At 35.3% G+C, this 24,311-nt stretch overlaps 1 protein-coding gene across 2 annotated transcripts in view; it reads right to left on the minus strand.

Annotated features, from left to right (window-relative positions):
* TMEM117 (transmembrane protein 117) overlaps nt 1–24,311 on the minus strand; it is a 225,654-nt gene that overhangs the window by 60,954 nt on the left and 140,389 nt on the right. For both annotated transcript variants that reach the window (XM_074901536.1, XM_074901537.1), the window contains exon 5: nt 17,593–17,690. In XM_074901536.1, the coding sequence (XP_074757637.1) occupies nt 17,593–17,690 (98 nt within the window). The remainder of the gene's footprint in view (nt 1–17,592; nt 17,691–24,311) is intronic.

The following is a 24,311-nucleotide window of genomic DNA, read 5'->3' on the forward strand; positions in this document are numbered from 1 at the left end:
AAACCCTATAACAGATGACTGGGAATATTTTAATACTATATTTAGTGAGGAATAGACTTCACACTTAAAAAATCCCAAATATTGCAAAATACTATGTGAGACCACCTGGTTTTTGACTTTGAAAAGTGTTCACAAACCCTATACCAGATGATTGTTTATATATGCATGTCATTTGACATTTAAAGTTGGCTTCAGAGATGGATCATACAGGACTGGAGCAACCACCAGTTGTGCTATGAACAGTAATTACAGAATGCCACAACATCTCCTTGTAGCCAGCTGCCCTCAAAGCAAGATGTCCATAGCTGCATTCAGTGTGGGATCTTCTACAGCCCACAAAAAAATGCTGCATCATAGAATAAATCTGAACAATGCTTCCACTAATTAATGCTGTTAACAATTTTTCTGTCAATCAAATGATAGTTTCCCTGAATTTCCATAACTCTAAATGCTGGGACAAAACATGTATAATTCTGTTTAGGTTTCTGGAATTACATTTGCATCAAATTGGTTTAAAAGACGGGACATGTGGCTCTGCAAAGGAATGATACAAACAAAGGCTCTGCTGCTTTACTCAAATGGAAAGAACTGAACACTTTGAATTCTGAAGGCAGAATTCAAAGGCAGGGTATAGTTCACCTGTTTCTTAAAGGAAAAAAAAAAAAACAAAAAGCTTTTAATCATTCAGTTTTAAGTATCAGGACTGTTTTCTAGCTGGACTTACCACATGGACAAGAAGTTTGGAATGAACTACTACCTTATCAGAGGAGAAAGCTGCTTAAAAATCTCAGCTCCTGGTTAACATACTATGCTGGTGATGTGTTCCTGCTGTGTTGATAGATTGTCCTACCTTGGACCTTGCCATCAATTTAATTCAAAATAATTCTGCCCTAGAAGCTCTTTAAAATTGAAATGTTTAAAAACATGTCCAAGAGCTTTCTACTTACGTTACCGCACTTTGTATTACAGAGCAATGATTTGTTAAGCTTGTTCTTTTTGTAACCCAAAGCCTGGCTGATAATTGTTTAATTTTAGTTCATTTATAACTGAAAAATTTAATAAAATGTAGCAAATTGAAATGCTTCTTTAATTTTGGGGTTGTTTAATAATATAGTCACACCTGCTGCCAAAGCAAAGTCTTATTAATGCTCATCCGATTTGCTCATGTTGCAGAGAATGATAAAGCTGAGCCCTAATAGGCAGTGGATGTTATAATAAGCACAGCTGTGTCATAAAGCCAAAAGGTTCCTGCAACAATCCAAAGCCCAGACCTTAGATGGCATTATCTATACCATGACCATACAATCAGACTTTGCAAATGGGATAATAGCCTCTCCTTTTTCTTTCTGATCATTCAGAGAGAGACACCAGTTGAATGCTGCCTCTCTGAGTTCAAGGAGCTCTGGTTTTGTCCTTGGGCTGGGAATTACCTCAATTGCAGCAAGTCACCTCACTGCAGATATCCAAACAGCATGAATAATCTTAAAAACTCAGATGATAAAACTGAGGAGGTAAACTGAATAATGGCATCACAAAGTAATGGTTCATTTCTCTTAAAATTGTTTAACCTGTCACTGTTTTCAAATTGATGAGAAAACACAAAAAAGAACAGACTAAGATGGCTTGACGAGATGGACAGATAGTTAAAATTCATTAAATTTTCATATGATCCAGGGAAAGACCTTATGATACAACTTTATCTTGTGTCTTAAGCTAGGACCCTAAATCAATAGCAAGGCAACTATACTTAAATGGTCTGATTTTCTGAAGTACCACAAGTTCCACAAATCTCTTGTAGGTCAAATTGTATGGACATTTTTATATTTTTAGATGCTTAAAATACAAACACAGGATAGTAAATTCAGATGGTTAAGGTATGAACAGTTTGGCTATGACTCATTTTCCTGGAAGGGTAAAGCATTTTTTATATGCATCACTTTCTGAGTACACATACCTTAGTGTTGGCTTCCTTTATTAATATGATCTTGCTACCGTGAGGCATAACCTGCTGTCACAAGACACACTGCAGTTTAGAATGCCATGGTACACAATGTAAACATGCAACTTCTTCTGACATTCATAAAGCCAGATTATTTGCCCACCTATCATAAGAAATAACCCAATCAGGTTTTTGATACAAAAATTGTAAGGTTATAAATCTTAAGAATATTATTGTTACTCAAAATCAGAAAAATAAGCCTTTAAGAAAAACAACAAGCCAACAGCAAAACTCAATAAATTAATGGAAAAAGGAGCCTGATGAAGTGGAAACAAAAAGCCACAGAAACATACACTAAGCACCAGAATTTTGCTTATTGAATAATGAGAAGATATGAACCAACACCGTGAAGAAAGAAATATAAAAGTTGCAAGAGGGAAATATTATCAAAGGTGAGGAAAGAAAGTGTCGAAGACTAAACTAATCAAACAGCATACCTGTCATTGTATGCTTCAGAAATCTATTTGTATGGATGCCATGGAGCTTATTAAATACTTCCGGGAAAAATCTCCCCTACTACTAACTGAAAAAAAAGCTGTCAGTATCTGAGTATTAAAGTTTCATTGAATACTCCTGGGCTTTTACCACTGATTTCAAAAAGATGAAGGTCAAATGCTTATTTCAATATACTTATGCAGATGTTCTTTTTTATTAGGAAAAGTCAATCATCTTGATGGTTAAAGTGGGTATCAAAAGCCAACGACCACAGCTGTTCACAAGCACAGAGGTGTCCTTGATATTGCAACACCACCAAGATTGCTTACCCTCTGCCTTAACTGAAGGTCCTAAATTAATTCTGCTTCTCTAGAAAATTATATGATTTGGGGGCACTTCCACGACATATCGCTGTCATCTCCAGTAATAGGGGTCATATTAACAACACATTTTTTTCATAAACTTTATTGATATTATTAGCAGTTATAGATTAAACTATGTATATAAACAGAGATTTTTATCCAGAAACAAAGAAAGTCTATTGGGAGCTTTAAGACTTCAAAACTTCATTGCATTTAATAAAATAGTTATAGTGTCAGTTAAAGTAAGTTTGGCTTCAATAACAGCCTTGAAACTAGTTAAAGAAACAAAATCACGTTTGTGGCTTTAGCTTAATTTATTTACACAAATGCCTTTGCTTCACCATGCCATTATCCACCAGCTTTGTATGCCATTACTGGAACACAAGCTCTCATTCTACTAATGTTATTGACTAAAGAACATATTAAGATGCTGGTGTTTTCATACAGGAGATATCCATATATCTTCCACAAGTAACTGCATTACCAGTAATCCTTTTAAAAGGCTGTCTTTGCTCAGTTGCTTTGCCAATAGCTCTAAGCTTGGTTATATGACAATCCCACTTACTCATAGTGTATGAATTGATAACAGATGAACTAGCTAATATGCTGGTGCTCTCTGATCAGTGACAAACTGTAGAACTGAGACCCGTCAAAGGAAACAAACTCTCTTTACAAAGCCCCAAAGTCTGGTTTTATTTATTACTGAAAATAGTAGAGAGAGCAAAGAATTACTGACCCTGAAAACAGCATGTTTTCTTTTATACATTTTGCAAAACCCAGTAATTATCAGGAAACATAAGCACTAACTTTTTAAAGAGCTCCAGCATTCATAATGATATGAAAAAGCTTGTACTTACTTATGAAAAGTCCTCTAGCTATAGTACAAGCATCTCTTTCTTGAAGGATAAAAGCAGTGATAGGAAGATATGGATTACAGGCCATATCATGTAATACTCTAATTTGAAGACCTAATAATGCCAGCACATTCAGGCTAAAAGGTTTTGCTAAATACTCAAACACTGTCTGAATTAATTCTGAAGACTACCTCCCATACCATGAATGATGTCAAATCTATTAATGAATAAATACTGTTAACCTGAATACTAACACTGCACTTTTCTACTACAGAGTCTAATCCTTGCTCCTGAGATGGTGATTAAAAATAACAACTGTCACTGTATCTGTCAGTCAGTGGATACACAGACGATGCACGAGAAAGTGTGCAGAAGTGGTTTTGGACCATCGAGCAGCAGTACACAGAGAGGCTGTGAATAAATTAAACCAAAAATATAAGCCTCAGGCTGATGTATTTGAACTTCACTGCAAACATTCTTCATACATATTTAATTGCTCCATTGAGACTGTGACTGTTCTGGAGATGTTCCAGGCATTATTTCCATTCCATTAGTACACTTGCAGTATGTGTACTCCTTAACCCAAAATGATTGATTCCATAAATGTCTTCCCTCTTACTGACCTGAACACTAATTGAGGTTGTGTATAGATTAAAAGAGAGTGTATGCTTCTTGAAACCAGCCAAAATATATTGTAGTCACTGAAATATCTTGTGGCACAAGAAGAAAGTGGTACTTCCAACTGAAGAGACCAAAATACTGCTTCACAGAAACATTTCAGGTAGGAAGAGCTGGAAATTACACAATGGGTTGAAAAACTCTGCTAAACAACACTTTAAACAGAAGTTTAATTCTAAGTACAAAGCTCTACCTTTCTGAAACACAGCACAATCTTTCTTTAAAATATTATTATCACATACCAAATGCTTTCATCTGTGCTTGCAACGTGTAAACTAATTTGCTTTGGGAGAAAGTATAAATTTTTTACATGCCATAAAAATAAGCCTAAAGAAGTTCAGATAATTTTATCAATTCAGCTGCACACAAGGGGAATAGCTAAATGTTTTTAATGTCTTATTCCAACCAAGATAATGTTGTAAAGTATAAATTAGTCTACTACGAATCAAAACTTTTCTTGTTCATGTTATTGAAGATAGGTATGATTAAATTGCAGCAGCTCAAATCTTCAGTAAGCCACCCTGAGGAAACAATCCTGAAGATGTCCATAAGCACTGCCTGGCTTCTTAGTATTTAAGACATCAAAACTAAACCCAGTTGTATCACAGTTTGAATGAAAAATGGCTACATTCATAATACACTTCCTTGTAACAGAGGTATGTTCATGCAGCTTGGTCAAGCTTATATAAGAAGAATCCCCGGGAAACACTTAAATTTATATTATACTTTATTTATAAAGTTTAGAAGCATGAGTATGTTAGACTTCATGTGACAGAATACTGCAGAGAAGCTTAAACAAGAAATCTGGGCCTCCTTTGGAAAGAAGTTTCATCCTGATAACTAATGCGCTAAAAATGACATTGTCGTTGCATGTGCTGTCTTCTTTCACATTCTTCATATGAAATTTATTCAATTTAAAGATGATTGTCTCCCACCTAAATTCCAACTCTTTCAACTCAATATATCATTTAAAAGTCAAATAGGATATAACCAGCTTGTTTACTGTCGTTGAAAACATGCCCTTATTTCATTGCCCAAGAACTATGTTTTCTTAGCTATGCCAATGGGCCTTGAATATTCAGTAAACGAGGTCAGGTCAAAGGATGCATATAACTGGAAGTTGAGCATGTATCAAAGGCCATTTTCTACTGATATGCTGCTTTTTTGAGCAGTAAATATGCATTTGTAGATGAGAGATTTAGCACATCTCTGTGCCATGTTTCTTTTTAAAGTAGGAATTCCAAACAGTAACCTTCTTGGGGCAGAGGGCAGAGCTTCACTTGTGCTTGGTCTGCACAATGCTGGCACAACAGAGGGCCCAAATGTGTGCATTTTTAATAGCTGTTTGTTTTGAAACAATGGCCATGGGTGGTTGTTTAAAGGAAATCAATTTACTAAGAGTTCTAAATTTATTTTCTGTTTCAGTTTATAGTAGAGAAAGCTTAGGGCACTTCATTATTCAAAGTTCCAACAATTATGTATAAATTGACATAAAAATTAAAACTAACCCATGTAAATGAAATGTAAGCAACCAAGCAGAACAAGAAAGAAAAGAAAAAGAGAAAAATAACCTGTGCATTTTACATGTCATGCAGTTCCCCAATGTATGAAAAAGCAGAAAGGCCCAGGAGCCTGCACTGGAGCTAACACAGTCTCAAAGAGAATGTTTGTTCAGCACTGGGACAAAGCCTTATGTAGTGTCTTTAAAATAAGAAATATCTTCTTCTTTTTATTTTCAGGATATCTTTGAATAAACTAAAACTGCCATAGCAAGTCATGAAGCTGAAATTAAAACCTCCTCCATTTTAATGTAATATTTTGACAATTCCTTGGCCTTTGTCCTCTACCTTTCCAATTGTAGGATATTTACTTAATGAACCTAAATTCAAATAATTCTATGGCAGAACTAGTGAATTCTGTTAAAGTGTATAAAAAAGAAATGGGGAAGCAGCGAACCAAAGTATGAGGAATAAAGCTTCCAAAACTATGGGCCTTTCTCAAGGCTGAATAGACTTTTTTTTCCAGCTGTTGTCACTGGCTTTGCCTTACCCCTTCAGTCATCACAGACAAGAAGGGCTGATGCCCATTCCAATGAAATCCAGCACTGCGCTCACCAATGTACCAACACAATCAGGAATACAAAGCAAACAGTAAACTGCACTGTCAAGGTGTTTCTTCTTCAAGGAAAAGATCATTCATTTCAGTAGATAAAGATTCTGAAAAGATGGAAAAGTTTAGTACTGTATTAATAGTATCTTTGCTTACACACTGTTTACTGAAGCTCTTCTCTGATTAGTCAGTATTACAAATTAATTGGGTTCATCTGCATAACTCCCTGCTAGACAAAGTATCTCAAATATGCGTGGTCTGAAATTTAACTGGTATCTGTTATTGTAAGGACTTAACTGCAAACATAATTTTTTTTGTTGTTGTTAAAGAAAATTCCAGAAAAGATACTGAAGTATGAAAATATACATTAGGAAACCAAGAACCCTGCAGGGCACCTTTTGCTAACAACTTTTTTTTGTGATTGCATTGACAATTTAATCTACTCTTTGTTTTAGGCATTGCTTTTTCTACTGTCAGGCAGAAAACCTGCAATTATTTAAAATAAAAAGATAGCCACAATCTTCTCATTATGTTATCCAGTCTAAAAAAAAATACTTTAATGTTGAAAGTCTTGATTAAGATAGCTGTCAGCAAATTCTTTCAATTTTACAACCCTATTGATTTTTTTTTAAAGTAGAAAAGCAAGTAAGAAACAAAACGAATGCTCCTTACATCTAAATGGAGGTTTTATACAAGGACTAATTAATCATATATACACTCATATTTATAGTTGTGTTAAGCACATCCTGAAATGCTAGTTTGAAGTTTTCATTTATATTGAAATGGCTCTATTCTGATAGTGGCCGTGGGGTGTAAGAATCTGAAGGGGACAGAAAGGGACAGAATGGGATAGGGGATGAAGTCAGGCAGCATTTAAATAATAATTTCCTGCTACACCTTTAAGTCCAGTCTTTGCAAAAGACAGTCTCATAATTTTTCTGTTAGCCCTAAATAACTGAATTGAGATGTAACAAGCTCTTTTTTTCTTCTTTTAAAGGATCATCAGTTAGAAAGTAACTCAGCATCAGTACAGCCACATTCTAGTCCTATGCAGTGCTCTGAACCTCAAGTTGTTATTTCATTGGAACCATTGTTGCTGTATTACTGTTTGTTTGCCTTTTTTGCACCAGCAGAATAGGTTGATAGGGTGGAAAGTTTTGCTAAATTCTATTTGCAAAATTCTCTTGATGCCCAAGACACAAGTGAAGTCATGTCATCAAGGACTACTGAGAAACGAAGAGGAATAAAACTTTTTTTAATCAGATGCTCAATGGATGACAACTGCTACATTCTCCTGAAATAAGTGGAAGACTAATAAACTCATCCAAAGTTTCCCCAGGGAGAGCATTCTCAGTCCCCACTGTTAAATAATCCCATTATCATCGGTGGAACAGTTTCACTGTGGTAGTGCTTACAGTTACACACGAAATCAACAGGCCCTAAAACCAGATAGTCTCCAAACTGATTTTCACAGGGCATAAATCAGTTTCAGAATGGCTTCTTCACATGGATCTGAAAGCCAAAGAACATTTGCTATGATCAGCATTTCTTGCAGTCTTTGTCATGATAAAAAAAGTTTCTAGTTTTGTGTATTCCTATGGGCTTTCCAGTCCAGAATGTGAATGGGAAATATGGGAATATGAGAAAGAAGATGAGTCAGGACTTCAGCTAAATACACCAGCAAATTCTAAAGCACAAATTTAAACATGCCATTATGGAGAAATATAATTTTTAAAAAGTACTCCAGCATTCCAGGAAGGGAAATAATTTAATTGCTTTAATCATCACATATATTTTACAAAACTGAATTGATTTTTGGAATCCAGCCATGACAAAGTCTATGAACTCTGGCTGTGAGCACAAAGACGAAGCACTCATTTTCTGATCTCCATTGAACTCTGTGGGCTTTCAGATTCCATGTCTTCCACAAAACCACTGGCTGAGGCTGCATCTTCTCTATGCAGCATATCTTTGTGTGATGGATTCTTTAAAGCTTCCCCAAAGAGACTTGAGTTTGAGTCAAAGTGACCTCATTTTGGGCTATGATTTTGCCAGGCCTCTGCATACTGAAGTAAGAATGCGAGACAGTGAATTTCGACCCTGATAATCTAAACTGTATCCTTCTGCTGTATGAATAATAGTCCACAGTGTGCATGTTGAACTGATTGCAATACTTGGAACTTCTGTCTTGGGGTGGCTGTCACAATTATCCAATAATAATATATTGTTACAATTTAACTTTCAGCATTTTTTTCTGCCTACACGATCACATAATGTCTATTATGTGACAGCTGCACTCATCTTACTTTTAGTGTGGACCTAGAATGAGGCCTAGGCTAGCTGTAAATCTAATGATAGAAAAAGATGATTTTGCTTATAGCAAATGGATTTATACCATCAAAGAGGAAGGAAAGGAAAGCACTAAAGCAGAAAGAGGGCACTGACAGAACAAGCAACCACATCTGTGATTCTGCTCTTCTCCTCAAAAATTTTCCACAGGCCCTGAATGAAGGCAGAGGTGTCTACGGCTCGGAAAAAAACTCTGTGGAAAGCAGAGAGAAGGTGCTAAAAGAGGACTTGCTTCAACATCCCTTCTACACTGTCCCTGTGCCTGAAATGAGGATTGCAACTGCCAATTTCAAACAAAAGAACTTTTGAAACCTGCTAAGGAAAATTTTAATCTAAGAATTAGAGCTTTTCAGTTTTTGGCATAAAATGTGATTTTGTGTATTTTCAGTTGGAAGTACTGTTATTACTGAAACACTGCAGACACTGCACTTTAAGAAGTTTTATTAAAGCTACACACTGGATAAAATATTTTTAGTAATTGTTCGTGATATACCTCTTGCTCACTAACAGGGATAGAATAAAATGTACTTTTTAAATGAGGTGAAAATGGGTTGTCATATCCATCCAATTATGAGGGCTATACTTAGGAATCTAGCAATTATGTAGGAATAAAACCAGCCTTTTTTCTAACAGGCTATCAGCTATTGAATTGCAAGCAGATACCAAATATAACTCCAAAAGCTTAAACAGGCTGAGGAACTGAAAAGGTAGGCTATAAAATATATAAGTACTACAGCAATTCAAGGAATTTAAAGCCAAAACAAAGGTGAAACTCAAATCTATGGGCCCAATCCAAAACCTCACTGTAGTTAATGGATGATCCTTTTCTCCCTTCAGTATAACTATCTTTCAGCCAGATTGCTCTATGTATCTTATTTTACACCTCAGGATATTAAATGCTTCCATACTAGACCTTGCCAGGGGAATGCTGTGTTAGGAGCTTGCTTCCTTCCCTCTATTGCTGTCTCAAGGGTGTGGCTGCGCACATGTGTGTCCTACTTCATATGAAAGGAAAGCTGCCACGCTACACTCACTCTTACCCTCTGTCAACCCTTCTCTTATTCACGCAAATACAAGTAGGAAGCAACATATGTTTTTGTTTGATCTGTAGGAGTCTCCATCAGAACAAAAAAAATAGGATGAAACCACTTTATGTAACTTGAACAAGACAAACAACAAACCTGATCTTCATGCTAAAGTGATTTCACAATTACAGTACTTTTTTAAAAATCTGAGATGGCAGAGCTTCCTAAACTTGATTTTGTCTCCCTTGAATGCTTTTCCTTCTGAGAAGAAAAGTGAGATAAGGAATGATTTGTCTCACTATTCTTCCTATCACAGATATAGCAGGGAAAAATGCATGATACAGCCTTTCCAAGTATAGACTGGCAAAGGCAAGATAAGAATTTTTTCTCATGAAAGGTGAGACAGATGGGAGACTTTCACATGCACTCCCTCACATATGGATATGTTCTCTCTGCTCGTATATAAGTAATGTCATGCAAAGCATCTACCTCTCATGCAGTGCATTACAAGTCTGCGGGAGAGCTGAGCACGCACACGACCAATGTGATCAAGCAATGCCCGTTTATTACAGCTAAGAAAGCCCTTTTATAATGTTCTCCCTCACACGTGAGTAACATGCAGTACAAGTCCTCAAGACTGGACAGTTAACTTAGCCCGTGCTTTAAACCTTCTTATGATTGGATAAAAAGTGCCACATCAGCCTTGCCAGGCTTCCTGCCTTGTGTAGCTTTCTCTTCCATCCCAACCCCTTCCGGGGATTGTTTGTCTCGTCGAGTTTCTCCCCCCTCATTCAGGGTCACATCCTTATCACATTCTTGCTTGGCTGAGGCTCTTATCAGTCTTGTTCTCATGCAGGATTGCTCACATGTCCATTCTCTCACAGTAAGTCCTCTAGAATCCCAACAACAAGTCCATGAATAACATGATCCATGTGTCCACATGGGTGGCCTGTGGATTGACTGCATTTCCCAAGATGCTCCTATCTCGTTGGCTTTCCCTAGAAAAGCCAGGGAAAGGCTGAGACAGGCCATGATGTTATAGCGGTGAATGCTATCTTGGAAGCCAACCACACCACAGCTGGCTTAAGAGTCTCTGCTTTGCCCTTTCCCTCTTGATTCTGCACACACGGGCAGCATTTTGGGCTCTTGCTGTGTTGGAGGGAGGGAGGGAGGGAGGGAGGGAGGGAGGGAGGGAGGGAGGGAAGAAGGAAAACAACAGATGTGTTCTGCCAGGGACTGGAGTGATTGCTTGTACCAGTAATCAGTGGGGATGCAGTAGCATCTTAGAGGAGGACTGACTAATGCTTCCAGCTGAAAACAGTGCTCACTGAGGAGAGCAAATTGATAGGAGAACACCCAATTACTGACATTGTGGTCTTCATGCACTGAGGAGTCACGGGAAGGCCTCAGAGAATGAGGTCCCAAAAATGGGCTGGACTCAGGTGGTTGTCAAGCTTCAACCATTCTGGTGAGTTTTGACCACTGTTACTTTTCCATACTAGACACTGTAAAAGCACTTTGCTATCGAAATGGAAAAATATTCCTTAGGACATGAACCAGAGTTTGTACAGGATCAAGCAGGTTTGAATGAAAAACTCAGGTATGAATATTGTAGATAATACAATATTATCATATATATACAATATTTTCAAATATAGTATAGGATGGTTAAATGAAAACTAAAAATAGGTAGAAAACTTTTTTCAGACAACCATCCATTTGTATGAAAGAAAGTCCAGTTGTCAGAATCATGATGATTTATTTTCAACCTTTTTTCATGTAAACCAACTGCAATCTCACAGCATAGTTTACCAATAATACCCAGCACAGAAATTAAATAAATGCTATCAAAAATATTTTAGTCATCTCTTGACAAATAGTAATCATACTTCTTGACTGCCAGACTAAATATAACAATGGCTGTTTGTGGACAGTTTATCCTCTCAGAATATATTTAACAATGTCTGACCAGATTAGGAGACAGATTACTCAATATAAAACCTCTATGGAGGACCTTACTGAATATTTTCCATTGAGACAAAAAGGAAATAGGAAGGAACTTATTTATTGTCTTGCTTATCCAAATTGAAGTTATTCACTTCTGTTACAGCATAATAAAAGATATACTGAGAGCAATAATATTGTCAAATATTTTTATGTTCTTTTATAGTATTTATACTATTTACCAGGAAATCTGCTTCACCTTCTAGATGATTCCAAGATAAAATAGTTAAATATGAAAGAATGAACCGATGAAATTTAAACCCTCCAAAATAGGGAGAGAATACTAATGTATGTGTATCTCTATATATGTTTATTACAGATATAATTATTTTGTTCTTTCATGTGGTTGTATTTGTGGGACTGCATCACAAAAACCTTTACTCAAACTTAATGAAAGGTTTGTTTTGTTTGGGTTAATATATAATTTTGGTTGACAAATCTGTAATGTCTAATTACTTTTTCTCAGCAGCCTATAATGAAAAGAATGGATGTTTTAAGAAGCTGTCTATTTAAACAAATGTATGAACTACATTAATATGTGTGAAAAGAACGTAACTGTCCATTATGCATTTATCATCTTGACTATGAAAGCACAGAATATGGAAATATAACTTATTAAACCAAACACTCAAATAGGTTAATAATCTCTTAAAGAAACTATGTTTTATTTCTGTGTGGGAGACATGGCTATCTATCTCATAAGGAAGCTTCTTCTACTTCCAAGGTACAAAATACTGCCCAATTAAGAATCCTACACAAACCTATGTTTAACACAATCCTCTATAAATATATGTACATGAATTAGTGCTCTGTAGCAATTCTGAACAATTAACTTGAATAAAAGCTTTTAAACCTGTATTACTTGCTGAATCAAAGTAGTGTGATTACTAACATACACTTCAGAGCATGTTAGTTTTATTTTTTATAAAGAAAGCTGGAGTGAGCTTATGGAAATACATACTAAGATAAGACTGTTTAGTTTGCAAAGTCAAACACAGCAAACAAACAGAATGACAAATTTACAATTCTCCATATTACTTTATTTCTTCTCCATGTTGGTATGCGCTTTGTGTTATTTCAGGTAAGAGTCCTAAGACAAAGACACATTATTGCACCAATGAAGACTGATCACTGTGTACATGTACAACGAATGTCTAGCCAGGGACACCAAGGAAATGGATTCCAGTCTGCTACTTGCATATTCAAATGTTCATCTTGTATATATTATTCTGTCACCCTGCCTTCAATCAATATTCAGCTGCATAATCTACTGTTAGCTCTACACTCCTCCATTTTGATAATCTACCTTCAAATATCAATCTTCTCTTCCCTGGTAACACAGATCTCAGCAGCTTTTTTCCTCTCTCCCAGTAAACTTGTTTCTTTTCGTTGGTGTTTTGTTTTTCCCTACAGCTAAAAGTTCACATGAAAAACTCTTTAAGTCTTGTTCAGTATAATCCCCCCCCATCCTCTGTTAGGAAAGTTTTGAGGATAATTAATATTGGAACAGTTTGTCAAAAGAGAATATTTGGGTCTTTCCTCTATTAACCAGACTGCACATAACCCAGAAATGTTCTCATGATTTTATTCTAACTACCATGCTCGATTCTTCACAAGATGTGGTGGGCCACTTTGGAAGACATCGTAATGAGGGGATGGTGATTTCAGGCACAAACTAGGCAGAGGTTAACCACAGGCCTTGGTGACACTGGCGACGACTATATAGCCTGAGCATATCCTGTGGTGTTAGTGTGCACTGCCTTTAATAATGTCACCTGTATGTATGTACTGCTTGTGAGACCTCGCTCCTGTGCAGATGTGTAAGAGCATCATGCCCTCTGCAAACTGTCTGGAAAGCTGAATATTGCACAGGTTTCTTGGAAAAATACTATAAATGCTATAAAAGCAATCATCCCATAACTATTTACTAAATTAGTTTTAAATAATTTTTCATTAATTCTCTTAACATTATTCTCTTCCAATTGTAGTTCATTTTTAATGTCTTTGTCTTTCCTCTGTCTCAACAAGTGGTTTCCTTATTTTTATAAGGACATTATAAAGACACCTTTGGTGTACATTGGACTTAGTCTGTGTTACAGGGGAATAAAAACTTACTTGCAAAATAATCAGTCTTTTCACACTGTATTTCTATTTCTGCTTTCTCTAATATCCCACTTTAAAAATATCTACTGTTCTATATTGTCTTATTTATTTAACTTATCACTAGCAACTGCTATTGGCTTGTTGTCAGTCTTGTCCAAGATCTTTATTTGGCTTAATTTAACAACCTTTTTTTTTCCTGTTGCTTCTTTCAAATGCCAGTACTCTCATGTCATATATAATTTGTCTCTCCCAAAACAGCCACATTATCAACATATCAAAAAAACATAAATCAGCCTGTTTCAATTCATGCTTGTAACTTCGCAACAGTGACGATAGCCACAGACCACCGGAGATAGTTGTCTCTCTACTGCAGCCTCATCTGATTTCCAGGTGGTGTGGATATTTTACTCCCTGTGGGTATCTTTCTTTTGTAATCAACAAACATGTCTGCACCATCCCAGTAATTCCACCAGGGTTCCAGATACTTCACTACTTCCTAAAAGCCATCTTCACAATATGTTTTCTTAAATCTGTAATAAAGTGTGTTTGTGTTTGCATTGTATCCTATGCAATACAACACAGTCCATAACAGTGTTACACAAAGGTGCCTCTGAATTGTGGCATTAGCCATGAACAGAGCTGGAAATGATCGAAATGGAGACCTTTTTATAAAAAAAAAAAAAAAAAAGACAACTCACTGTAAAAAAAGTAGAAGGAACACAAATAGCGAATAGACATTTTTGAGCTAGCTCAGTTGTTTGTGGAAAATTATATTGTGAAGACATTCAAAAGTCAGACAGAACGCTCAGGAGCAACCAACAAACAGTTGCTAACAATATTTCCAGGGAATGATTTAAACCAAGAGATGATAAGCTCAACCAAAACCTTTGCTAATTAGTTGCACTGGAGAGCTAAAAACATTTACAAGTGAGAAACACAAAGCAGTCACATGATCAACTGTCGTAAACAAGCGGATGGCACCTTCATCCCCATAACAATCCATCTGCCTTTGCTATGTTTATAGACGTTTTCTTTTTTTACAAAGTAATCCTGAAGATAAAAATGACATTAACGGAAAAACAAGCCCAGTGTGTATCTAAAATTTTCATTTCATCAGCCACTTTAAACTGTGCATCACATCTATATTTGGAATAGTTAAAATACAGCGCACTCTATTATGCTATCTCTGCTAAACAGGTGTGCCACTAGGAAATGTCCTGAATTAATGGATTTTGGTATACCAATATCTGCGTAGGACATACTATTGAGAATGCTTCATTTAGGACATTTCAGAAATGAGACTGCTCACATCACACTGCTTGAGCACCAATAAAAGAAATACAAATACTCCACACTATTGTGCATAACATTATCAGTTCTTTAACTCCCCCTTCTATTTTTCCTACTTATTAGGGAAAAAATAATAGTCTACTTTTACTGATGTCTAACGTGGACTATCTAAATAATGTCTGTACAGAATGTAGACTGTTGCCCAGGGCTATTTTATTTCGCTGCTTAAAGCTAAAAATAAAAGCATTTATGTCACCCTTTAGGTTTTTAAATCCCCATTAAGCATACTCTTTAGTATAAGAATCATGCATGAAAAGAAAATGTATTAGTTTATCTTGACGTTAAACTTTTGGAAGGTTTTGTTAATGTGGAGATTATTTAGAAGAAAATATGGATTTATAACATTGTGGACTCCAAGAAGTCAAAACATCTCTCACAATAATATTTAAGTACTTTTAATAGTCTTTTATTGTTCTCCCTGTCTGGCATATAAATTAAAAATCTCCCTATCATGTCACTTTGCTTTTAATCCTTTTTTTCCATTCTTCCGGTCTTTTGGTGTAATTAAGTTTTTTCTTACTCTTAATTAATCTCCTTTCCAGTCTTTCAGACAAGGCTATACTTCAGACAAGGGTAAAAAAATCAATAATGTTCTAGACTGAGCTTTTGCTGACTTAACCAAATGACACTGTGATCACTGCTAGCCCACTTGGTACCTATCTGAGCATTTTTTTATTCATTTGCATTACATTTTTGCCCACCCCAGCACACCAAGACAGAATCTTCCTCTCCACATGCCACAATGATGACAAGGAGCTGTTTGAACCCCACCCCTCCATAACTCAGACTTTTCAATCATTTTATTTTTTTCATCTAGCTTTCTAAGATCCCTCTTCCATGATATAATTTGTCAAATTATTCACAACATCTTTAAATTTTATCATGTCACTAATATACATGATGTATATAAATAATGAATACTTCTAACATAAAATAATGGGACTCCCCTGTCTTATCAATGTAGAATAAAATTATTATTTTATTTTATACTTTTAACTGGACGTTTCTGAGATGATTCCTAAATGTTCAGCACACTCCATGGGGCTTACTAGTTTTCTTAACTGCCTTCAATAAGGAACTTTGTCAAAAGCTTTTTGAAAGTCCAAATAAATTAGATCAAGCATTTCTTCCTCATCCATTATTTTGATGACATGTTCAAAGAGTTCTAACAGATCAGAGGTGGTTTTCTTTCAGCAAAGCTACCCTAGCTTCTTTTAGCAAAATCTGATCTAGAGTTCTGCTCATAATTCTATTATTGATGATATATCCAATCCATTTAGCTAATACTGAACTCACTTACAGGACAGTAGGATAATTATAGTTTGTTGAAAAAAAGCAACAAAACCGAAACAATAGCCAAACTTTAACATTCAGTTTTTCAAAAGGCAATTAAGTGCTAGTAAAATTTACATCAGCTCAGCCCGTTCAGTTCCTTACAGACCTTGTTTGTAGCCAATCAACCATCTGATTTTGCTTTCTTTTTAGTCTTTAAATTTCTATTTCCTTTAATTGCCTCAATTTAATATAACATCTCATTTTTACTCCTTTAAAATTATTGATATTTCATTGCATTTTCCATCCAGAATCCATGTAAATAAATCTTTCTACTTCTCTGTAATAATTCCTTCTAAATCTACTTATTAAAAAACAGCAGGTCTGCTGATATTTTAATGATGTTTTCTGCTTCTGATGTAGCTGAAAAACCCCCATTTCTTTCATCTTCAGCTATAACATCTTCAGAGTGCCTCCTAGACTATACATTTTCCATATTCCATTTTTCCTGCTACAATTTGTTTTCTGTTTTAACAGTTACAATTTACCTGGAAGAGGCTACATTTGGGGTCAAATTAACACCTTCCCCTCATAATTTTTCCCACTGATTTTGAAATATTTTTCTTAATAATCTGAGTCTGACTCACCATTTGAAATCTGATTCATGTGTTATTTCAAAATAGCTATAATTAATTTCAAGGTCACAAAAGGGCACTTACATATCTACTTACCTTAATTACAAGGACTCACAATGGGACATCTAAATATTATCATATACAGCAAAAATTTTACAATTCAGTTATAAACAGCATCAAAGATAAAAGAAACATTATAAATTCATTTTAGGATTATATGTTTACACCAATTATTTTGATTAGGAATTGTTCACTCATGTACAGCTTTTGTAATTAATTTTTTGCTAGACCAAGTTTAATTTTTTCCAACCACATATTCTGTTTATATTTCTTAGAGCCACAGACAAATAGAAGATACATTTTTGGATGTTCTATAAAAGGTTCATTTACAATAATTTGATTTTTCTGTTTTCCTACCAGAATAAAATTATCCTTATGTTTCCTTTCTTCCAGAATGCTCTGGCAGACTTCCCCCAGTCTGGGTAGGGTTTGTCCTGAAGCATCATATCAGTGACCTACACGGAAAGAAGAAATAATATACAGTTAAACTGGTGTCACAAAAGAAAGTACTAACACGGACTTTATAAACACTTTCTTTTACGTATGACATGTCTGCTTCGGTTCTGATAATTATATTAGTTAGACGGTAGAAAAACAGTATCTCTAGTGTTATCTGTAATCAAGATAAAGATTATTGGCCTACATATGCTGCCCCTAGAAGTGCACACAACTCCTTGAGAAACAAGGAAACCTGTGGAGAACCAAAGTTAAGAAGAGGAACTAGTCTAAATGTTACAGCAATCTACAGTATATAAAACTATATTCCCTGATGGCTACAAAGCTTTCTGGTCCAGGCTAGGAGAGGGGTCCCACTTCCCTGACAGCAGCATCAGCAAAATTCCCACTTTTGAAATCAGAATTGCAGTCAGGGAGTGCAAGCCTGTGAATTAAGCACTATATGCCATTTATAAACTCCTTTCGCTTCTGTTATCAGTAAGAAAAGCACACTTGGGAATAGACACACAAAAATCCCTTAAAACTTGCACGAAATTTATAAAGTATGAAATATTTATTCTCATTTTCATAATTCCTATCTAAAGAGACCATCCGTTTCCTGTCCAGAGACTCATATGCATACACTACTTCTGGGTGGAACACAAAAGTATTAAAAATGACTTTCAGCTAAATGAGGGAGGTGAACACTCCTCAGGCACTTGCACCTTTGGGAAACTGTTTTCATATCCATTTACTTCAAGTTAACTGTACTAAAAAGCACCAAAAATTACATTACAGTAAACTCATCAATTCCTTTGTGCAAGAGATCCAGAAGCATGGAAAACATACCCACACATAAAGATTAAGAAATAATTGAACAGATAAAGGAAATAGGGGTGAGCACCTGCTTCAAAATACAGATAAGTATAACAAATTCTTACTATCTTTCATTGGTATCAGTACACAGTGGAAAATCATTCACTGTTTTGATTAGTCTGAAAATAACTCTTAATAAGATTTCAGAATAAAATAACTTCAAATTGAAGTCAAGATTTCTTGGTTTTATTTTCCACCAGTTTTATTTTAATATACAGAGTTTCTATAATCCAGTTTATCATCCAGAGTGTGAGCTACCACTTTCAATCAACAATATTAACAGTGTTTATCAAAAAGAACACATGGCCCATGATTAAATTAAAACTACATGTGAACTACATTCAACTTCTAAATTTTGATTCCAAGTCCATTTGGGGTTAAAAGTACTCAGCATATCAGCCTGAAGGGCTGGGTCCAAAGGATAATGAATATGTTAAATAAATAGAAAACCATATTATAGGATTTTATTATTTCATTAAGTCTAGCCTGAATAAATAAGAGACTGTGTCTCAAAATACCATCTTTACTTATCGTTTTATGTAGGTAAGCCTTTTCTCAGATGCTATGGCACTTTTTTAAGATCCCTATTATCTAAATAAATATTTCCATAAATATTTAATGCTGAACAAGACTTCTGTAAAGATTTAATCGATTACTTTAAAAATACTGTTTCCTCTTAGGAAGAGTCTATATAGTAATGAATATTTGTCAAGACGAACAGATATTTCAAGAGTTTTTATTCTATTTTCAAAATATTTTCTGCCAGACACTGTCTAGGTAATACTTATTGTATTTAGTAGAAGGATGCAATCTGCTGCTCTATGACCAATTATTAGAGTAGCACATTTCATAAGAATGACATTCAAGAAGGAGACATTTTCTGAGGAAAATGGCAATATGAGGAAGGAAATGTTCTTTCTGATACCAGACAGTTGGTCTTTCATCTCCCAGCTTTGGCATTTGTTTAAAGTTATATCACCAGATCAATGTCAGGTCCGTGGAAGCTAAATTGGCTGAAGCAGAGACAGTCATTAAAGGGATGCATTCCATAAAGAGAAATCCAATTACCTTTTGCATTAGAGAAATCAAATTCATTTTCTGGTTTCAAGGACAGTCGCTGTGGAAAACGGCTCATAGGAGAGAAGCACTCAACACTGTCATAGTGCAAATAAGTTTTAGATAGGAACATCAAAAACTCATTGCTGCTCTTGGTATGATGCTTCCGGAAAAAAAGTATAAATTTTAATTTAATTTGCACAACTTAGTATAAAGAGATGTGTGAGTGTGTATTTTTTTCTCCCTCTTTGTATTTCACAATTAAATTTCTGGCCAGCAAGCATTTCTCTCTATTTTACTAGAATATATTTGAAAACACTGCTGATGATGCCCGGGAATAACTTCAATAATTCTCTGTATGCGTGCATCTTACAAAATAAAGGTAAAACAGGAAAAGCCACTTAAAATATAATTAAGCAATGCATTTTTTTCTTGAACTAAGAGATGCAATATACTTCAATCAATTGATTACAGTGCTTCACTTCAGAAAGGAATGGCCCCTATATAGAATGACTGTATAGGCTTTCATTTTATTTATTGGCTCATGAGAGAAACGGTTACATGGTATTAAAGTTCAGAACCAAAGCTGCATTATACACATTGACTTTTTAAGTTAAACAAATACCACGGCAAATATTTTCAGTAAAAATTAATATGCCTTGTGTATATTACAGAATCTTAAATTTCACTTTGCTGTATAAAAATATGACTTTATTAACTATTCATATTATTCACTTTATGTTAACTATGAAGATAACTTCTAATGCTTTTAAAAAGGAATATTGCTATCATTAAATTAATAGCAAAATGTTATGATTCCCCTTTTTTGTTACAGAAAATTATATTGTTCCATTTGATATACTAAAATAATTTGAAAAATTATGTAATATCACATAGAAGAAAGAACCTGAGATTTAAAGTCATATTCAAAGTAACTTACACAGATAATAAGTGCAGACAGCAAAATCATAAAACCTTCAAAAAAACAAAACCCCAGCAAAACAGTAAGATACCTAAGCTATCTAAGATACACTAAGTGGAGCAGTAAGACACCTTAAGGATCATTTGTTCCTTCCATGTAGTTGTTCTTTGAGCGTATTGCTCAGGATAATCTGCACATACTTTAGATCTCTTCTCCCTAGGCCATCATGTCAAACAATGCTACGCTGTACATCACAGGATCCTTCTCAGCAGAGGCAATGTCTGCAACAGGAGTTTCAGGTAAGGCTAAGTATCTTTTCTATTAATAAACTAACTGCAAGTGAAACTTTCTTTAAAAAAAAAAGAAAAAAAATGACCGAATACTTTGGTTATGCCTTCAAAGTATCTTCCAAATTCTTCACTAGAAGGAACTATGCTGTCATCTGCAGAGTGCAAACAGATCATTCCTGGTAAACTAATGCATGGGCTGTTGGCCAAGCTGTTTCACCTGCCAAATTGCATTTTAGAAACCTAGAAGTATAAAACTACATCAAACCATTTTGTAGTAACAATTCTCCAGATAAGCCACCGCAGAAACTGTATCCTGAAAAAGAAATGGACTCTGGACAAGCTCTCCAGACACTTTATCTATGCTGTAACATTCATTAAGTGGAGAACAACTGCCAGTGAAGGATATTCATTGCTTATTCACACTTGGATAAAACACTGAAACAGGGTAAGAGCAGCCCTCCAGAATTTAACAGAAAGTAGAATCCAAGATCCACAAGAAAAGCACAAGAAATGGTGAACTCTGAAATATTTTTTTATTATTTTGATGCAGTAATGAGCAGTAAAAGGTCTAATGGATTGTAGGACTCCAACATCTTGTATCAGTAAAGAAGTTCATATGCAACTAGTCAGCCAGGAGGACAACACATTATGGTGCTCTTGCTGGAAAGTGGAGTAGCCTGAATAACTCTGCATTTGGCAAAATACGTATATCTACAACTGTCAAGTATGTGACTCAAGTATTATAAGTGTTAATTTTTTTCTATTTTTATCATTTTACAATTTCAAAATATCTTATTTTAAACCATAAACCTCTTCATAAGTATCACTAAATTAATTTAATTTGAAACTCAGCCTTTAAATAGTTCATAAGTAGCACTTTTCCATTCTCCCTAAACTCTTTACAGAAGAAATGTTATTTTCAGTCTTGCAGCTGAGGAATCTAACTGATAAAAATGAATATCATAAATTCTAAAAGTTTTGAAAAAATTTAAGGATGCCACAGTGTTAGGGCAGGTCCAAGGGCAGTATCCCAGGGCAGGTACATGCATGTTGCTTGATTTTATGCAGCACCACGTTCTTCATCAAAAAAGAACCCATTGATACCTTTTGCAAAGACTCAGCACTGCTTATGTGTTTATCAAAAGTACACTTTTTTTCTAGTGAGTGGGGCTAAATCAGGTTAAAGTAATTATGATTCCTGAAATCAGAGTGTGAAGTCAATGAGAGCTAATGTATACCACTGAGTGCATACACTCCCATTGCTTTGTTGTTATGTGCTTTTAGGTAAGAGCTATATACAGGCATTCCACAAACTACTACAGGTAAGAGCTATATATAGGTGTCCCACTAACTATACAGAATCATCTTGGTTGGAAAAGACCTTTGAAGATCATCTAGTCCAATCACTAACCTCACACTGACTGTTCTCAACTCCACCATATCCCTCAGCACTGGGTCAACCTGACTCTTCAACCCCTCCAGGGATGGGGACTCCACCACTGCCCTGGGCAGCCCATTCCAACACCCAACAACCCGTTCTGTAAAGAAATGCTTCCTAATATTCAGTCTAAACCTTCCCTGGTGCAACTTGAGGCCATTCCCTCTTGTCCTATCACTTGTTACTTGGTTAAAGAGGCTCATCCCCAGCTCTCTGCAACCTCCTTTCAGGGAGCTGTAGAGGGCGATGAGGTCTCCCCTCAGCCTCCTCTTCTCCAGACTAAACAACCCCAGTTTCCTCAGCTGCTTCCCATCATCCTTTATAATATCTCAGTCTTCGAGTACTATACTACATCATGGTAATCAGATACTAAACCAGGGAAACATCTATTAATTAGGCATTAAAAACATCTATCCATCATTTTTGTCTTAATCTTCTTTGCAATAATTAAGAACTGCAGAGCTGTTCACTTGACGTACAAAAGTAACCTGTATGGAAAATGCTTTTATGCTTCTTACATCTGGATGTTAGGGAGAAAACTGTCTCCTGTGAATAATACCTCAATACTTTCATAGCTTACACAATGATAATATGAAAAATCTCCTTTAATTATGAAATTGTTTTGGCAGTTGAGCAAACTTTGTTACACATCTTTCAGAAATAACTGTTCTTTTTTTTTTAATCCACTCTGCTGCATTTTGGAATATGCAAAATGTGTAAATGTTTGAAAACAAATGCAACAAGTATTTGTACTTTGGCTGACTGATCTCTAGGGGTATGATATTCTTCAAGCTAAGTATTAATAGTCAGCTGTAAATACACTGCTAGATTTTAAAGTAGTTTTGTCTGCTTTCTACATTTTCAAACATTTCTAATGTAGTTTCATTCCTACCCTGAAAACAAACAAACTTGTTTTAGGTAATTTCTCCTTCAATTTAATTGTAAGAAATTATTTTCTTATTTGCATTTTCAAAGCAACAGCCATCAGAAAGGCAAAATATGGCCCCTTCAATCTATTCTTTAACTGTTTTCTCATTTTAACCAGAGCTGGCACATTGTTCTTGTCTTACCAACACATATTGTTTTAACAATAAGTAAATCCTGAAAAACAACATTAATTTGCTGTCAGAGTTTAGTTATCAATACGAATGATAAATAATATTATGGTTCACTTTTGTTGCTTCTGCAACAGCTCCCAATATTATTTTGTGCATCTGCACATTTCCCACCAATAAAATGTTTCCAGAGTGTTGCTCTTATGAGCTATTATTCTCCTGATCCACAGCATTTGCACACATGCACTGTCTTACATCTGAATTCCCACCAAAACCAGTTAAAGAACTTCTTTTGTACAAACACTGAGTGATCCATGTAAATTTATTTCTCCGCCCATTGAAGAAGCAGAAAGCCTCTTCTTTTTCAGACAGCAGATCTTGATTAGGGTTTTGAATATTATCATAGCAGTTTATGCTACAGTTACAATCCATGAAGGGATAAAAACTCAGCTACAAGACAAGAAAAAATAAAAGCACATACAATTTAGGCTCAACTTTAGGAGAATCACCCCTGCGAGTTTCAAATTGAGTTAGGACAGAATGCTCCATAAAGCCAGTGTCTAGCCCACAATCAATTTGTGGTGAAAAATCCTTTAGATATCAAAAGGTGAGTTAGGGAAAAATCTGATCTGCAATTATTTTAGGTCTATTCAAGTTATTCTGGAAATTACACTTTGCATTTCAATACCAGCAGAAATAATTCCTGAATAAAATTTGAGTTTTAAAAAAAATCTAAACCAAAAAATAACAATAATTTTCTTTTAACTGGAAATTCCTTGGCACTTCATAAATATAAAAAACTGTTTAGGAACAATTGTACAATTGAAGTAGGGCTTCTGCAAAAAAATTCTAAGCTGTACCATCTAATTTCCTGATATGTTTCAAAACCCTACTGTGCATACAAATCACTGTATATGTGCTACAAAACATATTCATTGTCATATGACAAGCATTTGCTGTTTATACAACTACTGACACCATATTTCAGATGACTTTTTATTCTT

This window comes from Athene noctua, chromosome 3, assembly GCF_965140245.1.
Source record: "Athene noctua chromosome 3, bAthNoc1.hap1.1, whole genome shotgun sequence".
NCBI classification, from domain to species: Eukaryota; Metazoa; Chordata; class Aves; order Strigiformes; family Strigidae; genus Athene; species Athene noctua.